We start from the raw sequence: 7,937 nt of genomic DNA on the forward strand, positions 1-7,937 counted from the left end.
TATCGTCCCCTTCCGACGGACTATCATCGTTTCCTTAAGACCATACTCGCAAATGGTGTCAAGGGAGAGCCGAAAATTGAGTTCCTGAAATTTTCATCCCGAACGGGAATCGAACCAGTAACCTTTGTGTTAGTAGTCCGATGCACTAACCACTACACCACGGCTCTCTATGGAACTCTTGGTTTAATAGCTTCCTTGTGAGCAGCAACCCTCTATCAAGAAAATCATGATAGGAAATGCAAGCACGGGAATATCGTATCAACTGGGAGATATATACCCCGTATGCAGGTGCTGCTGGAATGTTGCTACTTAGAAATGGAAAGTTCACAATTGGAAAGCTGAAATCATCTCTTTTGTCGTAAAGTTTTGTTTTCAACCGACCCTCATTGTCAATTTCTAGATGTAAGTCAAGATATGAGGCCGACGTAACTGTATCTGTAGTATCCTTTATCTCTAGCTCGATTGGATAGATGCGTTCCACATAGTCACCAAATTTTGAATTATTTAGTGAAAGAACATCATCTATATATATGAAAAGTAGAGTGAAAGGATATTGTTAACTTCTTATCTTTCTTTCTAAGAAGTTCCTGCATGAAGTCAGCCTCATAATAATAAAGAAACAAGTCGGCAAGTAGAGGGGCACAGTTTGTTCCCATTGGAATGCCGACAGTCTGTTGAAAAACACGTCCCCCGAACGTTACAAATATGTTGTCAATCAAGAGAAGCAAAGCAATACCAACTCTTTCAATTTGTCTTTTAGTTTGGAATGTGGAATACTAGTGTACAGAGTAGAAAAGTCAAATGTTTTAATACTGTTACAAGATGAAAGAGAGTTAGATTGTATGTACTCTAAAAGATCTTTGGAGTTTTTAAGTATCCACATCTGATTCATTGCAGATTTCCCCAACTCGTTCGCTATGTCCGTTTCTGTATACGGACTTTTATTTTAAATTGAAGTACATAAATCTATTAGGAAAAAGTATGTATGGCTTTGTTTTCTGCTATGACGGTTTTTAGTGCATTTTACAAGTTACTGATGTCATGTTACGTTCCGAAATGGATCTGGGGTAGAAAATGATACCGACTATTGTATACTGGATAACTTTTACCAATTTTGACTATATCATTTAGATTCGAATACCAAATCATTCCAAATATTAAGATGGACACATAAATCAGGCACAATGGAATTTATATAGACTCAAAATTTGCAGTGCATATAAATTTTACATGGGTTGTGTGCGTTTCCGTAATGCTGTGAATTTCTTACTAGTATATAATTTCTTACAACAATACAATAATCATTTCTTAGTATGATCATTTACCTTCAATGAGTTTTACAATGGTCGATCAGACGATCAGAAATTGCTTAACGTATCCCCATGACTAAGTCATACTACTAATGGACAACCGTTGATAAAAAGCCATATCTATAAACTTATTAGAGTTACCCCTCTTGACATTAAGTTCAAGAAAAATACTGCATGTGTAGTAACATAAAAATTACTGCAATGAAATCTTTGATATCATTCACAATTAAGAAGGAAAAAAGGACTTAAAATAAACACAATTTAAATTTACTCATTACAAAATTCATAAATAATATTGTTGAGAAAAGGTACCGCTAAAGATGCAGTACAAATAACGTTTCTTCAGAGTTTTTTTTTATTTTTCATTTGCAAACATTAATATAAGGGGTAAATATATATATTCCCAATACGCAGAAATGTAATGCGCCCAACATATCCTCGGCAGTTCATTTTTCCCCTCTAAAAATGACTTTAATTTCGATATCTTAAAATATTCAATGATCTCCAAAATCTGTGGTCATGATATCACCTAATCAACATTCATATTAAAATCTTGATCGTGTGCACGTTATTAAGTCACGTGCTTTTATTACTTTAGTTACAAGTACATGTATGATATCTAAAATGATTTACGGGTTTGAACATCGGCAGCAGCTGCCTCTTGTTTATTTTTGTTAAAACCATATTGTGTAACATTGTTTTTAAAAAACGTTTTTATTCATGGTAGTTACACCCTAAAACAGCATCCAGTTTGTCATAAGGTTTAGCCTATTTTAAAAATATCTAACCAAAAGTTTATCCGCTTGCCATTACCTTCTTTGAAAATCTCAGTCATGTTCTGGTTCCGTTCAAGACATTTTTATCATAACCTATCAAACGTCATTTTTGTAAAAAAAATTATATATATCGTTATATCGTTTCGTTTCGTTTCGTAATTGTCATTGTGTTTCGATTTTGTTTCTCATTCAAGCACAACCCACCTAATGGTCCACGTAATCGTCATTTAAAACGATGTCAGAACACTGCTTAAAAGATAATTGTAAACTTAATAATGGAATTTTTTAATGGAAAGTGCATCGATACTTGCACATTTTATGTAAAATATCTGTTTAAAACTAAATTTGTGAAACAAGTCATGATTGAGGTTCGTAAATTATTATCTTTCCTTCATATATTTCGAAGCAAGAGTAAAAAAACAACGTTTTTATTCTATCTTGGTATGTATCTGTATCGACCAAGAACGTCTACGAATTGGAGATGAAACATGTTAAATTGTCTCAAGATATATTTGAATAATAAAGGCAACAGTTGAAACTCGAACAAGACACCCATAAGAAAAAGTGACAATGACTGAGTTGTGTTATTCTAATCACTATGGTATATCTTGATTTAAAAGCTTTAATATTTTTTTACTTTTTTTTTAAAATGTATTGAAACTTTGATGATCAATTCAATTCCAACATGAGTGTTTTAACAGCCCAAGAATAATAACAGAATCGGTACTCAAATGCCAAGCTTTTATTCAAAAGTGTTTATATGTAATGCGACCGTGCAAGTGACACGTGTATTTAACAAACAAGCATGCATATAAAAGAAAATTACTAGATTCCCACCTGACCCATATAAAAAAAAAAGTCATAATTAATTGTACTTAATTGAAATGAAAACAATAAAATGATTTACTAGTATCCGAGCAGAAAGTTGATGAACCAGGCAGGGATGGGGTAATTGAAAATGCAATGGTAATTAAGTGTATTGCATTACAATTTTCCATGTAATTGGATGTAATGTGTTTTAATTACATATAATGGTAATTTAATTAATTACAATAAAAAAAGCATGTAATGCTCAATTACTTTTGAATTACATTTCAATTACATGTACATTTATGGTATTAAGGATTTATATTTGATAATAAAATTGTAAAATTATATTTATTTTTCAAATATTGATATCACATATTTTTCAATATATGAAGTCTGTAATTTATTATGAATTTTTTATATTATTTATTTGACCTACAGAATGTTTTTTTTCTAAATAATCTTATAATTTTGATAAGTAATTAATCACCTTGAAAACAAAAACAAAAAAATATGTAAAAAATCGTTGGTAGACAGTTCATTTATAATTTAAAATCACTGCACACAATCATTTTGTCAAATTAGTATACACAAAAGGATTATAAAAATAAAAAGTAACAGCTGTAAAAACAAACAGCAATTAATCAAATTAAAATGTCAAGGGACAATGCAACTATTACATGTATTTTATCTAATTAGCAAAATGTTGCTAATATTTAGACATTATATACATTGTTTGTACTTAAAATTATTTTCAATATTGTGACAAACATCCTTTTTTATATTTTTGATTTAAAAATATACTTTTAATTTATTTATCATTTTTTTATTTATACTATGTTTGATTTAAATGACTTAAAAATCTATTTCTGAGATGTCAAAATATCCGTTAATGTATTGGCAAGTTAATAGGAACAAATTCCCTCTCCCATCAACACATCTTCTGATCATGGAAGTATAGTTCATGGAAGTATAATACGTCCATGTTCTGATCAAGCAATATCTGCCACATTAGCTCCTGTCGAAGGACTATTAAGATTTGCTGTCTGTCAAAGTGTTCAGACCAGAGAGATGCAGACTTAATGACAAAACATTAAAATTTCTAATAATAATCAAATGCTACTTACATGAATATTTTGCATATGCATTATACATACATGTATTATATTGTTAAAAAATGTTATGATAAAATGTAATGTGTAATTAATTAATTACTTTAGTAAAGTAATTGTAATTTACTGTGTAATGTGTAATTAGTGTAATTGATCAATTTTGCAATGTAATGTATAATTTAATTAATTACATTCCAATGTTATTGACCCCAAGTCTGGAACCAGGGTTATGTCAAGGAGCGTCTCTTCCTTTTTCTAAAAAAAAGTTCATCGGAAGATACCAAGACACTGTCGATAGTTATTCAGTATCAACTTCACAACAAATACAAGATTGTACTCCTATTTTTGACATTTATACCTATTATCTCTGTTCGTTTTGTTCACACATCGTTGTCAATATAATAGAATCGTATGTGATACAAGTGGGAGGTTTAGAAAGCTATTATAAAAACCAGGTTTAATCCACCATTCTCTACACAAGAAAATGCGTGTACCAAGTCAGGAATATGACATTTGTTATTAATTCGTTTGATTTCGCCATTTGGTTAGGGACTTTTCTTTTTGAATTTTCCTCAGAGTTCAATATTTTTGTGATGTATACACTGTAAAATAACTGGTTAGTAACGAACTAAGCACTTTATTTACCGAAGAAAGAAATATAAGGCACAACCAATGCCACCAAGGAACATAATGGTAATAATAGCAAAACCTGTTTTCCCACATTTACCTCTACAACACTGTTCACAATAAACTTCACATTTTACGTAACAGTTAAGACAACACTGACAATGACACAAATCAAACAGAATTCCCCCGATAATTGTGAGCAGATAGCGAAAAGAAAAGCCAACAAAAAATACAATTAAAAAATATACCAATGCTGGACGATTCAAATTTAAGAAACCGAAATATCCGCATAAAACAGCTAAAAGGATTGAACCATATCCGCCTAACACGTGCAAGGACACAATACGACAAAATTCTTTAGGACAAAGAATGTTTTTGCGTTTTGGAAGTAAACTGTGTAACACATAATAATAAAGAAAAATTGTTTCTATAGCAACCGATACTACCAGAGAAGCTCCACACGTTTTAAAAATAGCTTCCTCCGCGAGCTGTCCTGCCAAGTCACAGACAAACTTATTATACAAGAACTGCTTTGTTCCATTAAGATGCTGCTTGCTGCTTTGTTCTGCAATTCCGGATCTTGACTCCGCTACCTTAATTCTTGTCTCTGCTTCGTCAATTATATTTGCTCCTATCTTATTGCCACACTGGGGAACATGTTCTAGCGTCCCGACACTATAACTGACGATCGCAGCAACAATAATTGTGACGTAAGCACGCCGAACTAATGAACCGGCAATAGCGCCTAATGATGATACTAGTAATGCCGCTCTTAATCCTACTTCCCTCGAATCGATCAAAAAATTAAAACAATCTGCACGACATCGGTTATCATCCACCTGTTTACATGAACTTTTACCAGTAAGGATATACTTGACAACATGCTCACAATTATTCCAGGAAAGTTGATAATCTCGTTCTCCAAGTCGTTCGTAAAGGCGTTTCCATGCTTTGCTAAAATCGTCATCATTCTTTGGATAATCAGGGTTTTTAATTAAATGTAATCCTGGTATTTCTGTTGTGCCATATCCTAACAGATCATGATCACTTGAAATTGTCTGACATGTAAATTTTCCGGATCCTCTGCTGTCTTCGGATAAAATTTCTGCAGAACTTGTAAAATGGGCAACTGTGAATTCATCTGTTTTAACATTTTTATTGGGTATTCTTATAACAATAAAGTGGTGATAATATTCTCCAGTGCAAAACTTGCCGCTTCTTCTTACTCTGAAGTGTGCAAATGGTGTTGCTTTGTCTTCAAAATCATTGTAATCTTTCACATGATATTCGTCCTGAAAATAAAAAGGAACCGATAGCTGAAAACTGCAAAACAGCCGCCACTCGCATGCACATTTTGAAAGAAAAAATAAGTTCATTGTTAGCAACTTATACTTCCTTTATTGTTAATAGATGGCCAATACCCAATAGTATTCTTTAACAACAAGAAGTCAGTGTAGTTATTAGAAACTTTAACTGGTATAAAGAAATTTTCCAGGGCCCTTATACGCAGTGGCTATTTTTGTCTCCATTTTAAAACAATTGGACAAGGGTGTTCCTGACTTTGATATGTACCTGTCCCAAGTAAGGAGCCTGTTATTCAATGGTTGTCGTTTGTTTACGTGTTAACTTTTTGTATTCGTTCTTTTTTTGTACACAAATAAGGCCGTTTGTTTTTCTTGTTTGAATTATTTTACATTGTCATTTCGGGGCCTTTTATAGCAGACTATGCGATATGGGCTTTAATCATTATTGCAGGCCGTACGGTGACCTATAATCGTTAATTTGTGTATTATTGATTTTGGTGATCTTGCTGAGAGTTGTCTCATTTGCAATCGTCATTAATTTTTGTAATCTTGTCTTTCATCTTTTGTTTATGTGCTTTGTCTATATTTTCCTGGGAGTTCAGTGCTTTTTGTGGTTTTACTTTTTTGTATATTAATACAAAATTTGACAAAACAAAGAAAACTAAATTATCATTTCGAAATAAATCCCAATGCCATATCACAAACCTTCCAGCCGTTTGATCACAAAGACCCTTGTTCGTGTTAAACATTCCAAGTGTATAACATTTATTCAATCTATTCCGGGATACATACGAACATTGATATCAAGAAAGCCTCGCTTTTGACACCCTTACAGACTGGTGGATTTTAAAACAAAGGACATACTTAAAAAAAGAAAAAAATGCAGAATATTTTGATTGTTACAGAATACTGAAACCAATACATTATCAGCATTTGGGAAAAACAGTTTTGAGCAAACTTGTAATTCTTTGTCTTCGTATGACAATAAATAAACTCATCATAGCTAGATGCCAGGATTAAAATTTTATATTTACGCCAGACGCGCGTTTCGTCTACAAAAGACTCATCAGTGACGCTCGAATCAAAAAATGTTTAAAGGCCAAAATAAAGTACGAAGTTGAAGAGAATTGAACACCAAAAGTTCCAAAAGGTTTTGCCAAAAACAGTTAAGGTAAATCTATTCATTAGGTAGAAAAGCCTTAGGTTTTGAAAAATTCAAAGTTTAGTTAACAGTTAATTTATAGTAATGAACATATCAATGATAACTCAAGTCAACACAGAAGTGTAAGCATATTTCATATCAACAGGATACAACAAAAATTCTAAAGTGAAATACTCAGACGAAGTGTGAAAAAATACCATGGAATTTGGGAAACTCTACAGAACAATTTGACATAAATGAAAATTGTGTATATGTCGGATTGGAACATTGAGACTTTTTAGGAGGCACATCTATTCTAGACGATCCGGTACATAGTAAATTTGCTGGTTGGTCTTTTTTATAAACTTCTCTCTCTCTATATATAACTCGTCTAAACATCAACCCAACAATGTTAGATCTGTAAATTTGCTTTCGCAAATCTTTTGTTCTTCACTCGCCGGGATTCGAACCCATGCTACTGAGATATCATGACACAAAATTGCCTGCACTGTAGCCGTCCCGCTAGACCACACGACCACCTGGGCCAAATAATAAAGCTTCGGGCGGCCGTGTGTTACCTTTCCTCGTCAGTTTTAATCTAGCGGCGTACTACAGTACATGCTATATAAGGCATTGAGATGTTATTGTTACAGATCAGCTCAATTATCTATAGTAAAGGATCCTACAAATTAATGCAAGATACAGTTACAGAAAATAATTATGTTAATAAGTACGTCTGAGTCAGTTACGTCTGAGCCAGTGACAACTCTACAACAGACTTATCCATCGGATCACCAGCAGTGATGGTGACACATGGCTGTGTACATTATGTATATACAAGTCGTCTAAACATCAACCCA

The 7,937-nt window shown here is 32.7% G+C and overlaps 1 protein-coding gene across 1 annotated transcript; it reads right to left on the reverse strand.

Moving 5' to 3' along the window:
• Positions 1-2,813: 2,813 nt before the first annotated feature.
• On the reverse strand, positions 2,814-5,924 carry LOC139516749 (uncharacterized; the record flags this gene model as incomplete). The annotated part of the gene is given in 2 exon segments (XM_071307033.1): positions 2,814-3,023; positions 4,220-5,924. A coding segment is annotated over 1 exon segment (1,278 nt), but the record flags the coding sequence as incomplete, so codon positions are not given.
• Between the last annotated feature and the right edge of the window lie 2,013 nt (positions 5,925-7,937).

Source organism: Mytilus edulis, chromosome 3 (assembly GCF_963676685.1).
Source record: "Mytilus edulis chromosome 3, xbMytEdul2.2, whole genome shotgun sequence".
In the NCBI taxonomy this organism is placed as follows: domain Eukaryota; kingdom Metazoa; phylum Mollusca; class Bivalvia; order Mytilida; family Mytilidae; genus Mytilus; species Mytilus edulis.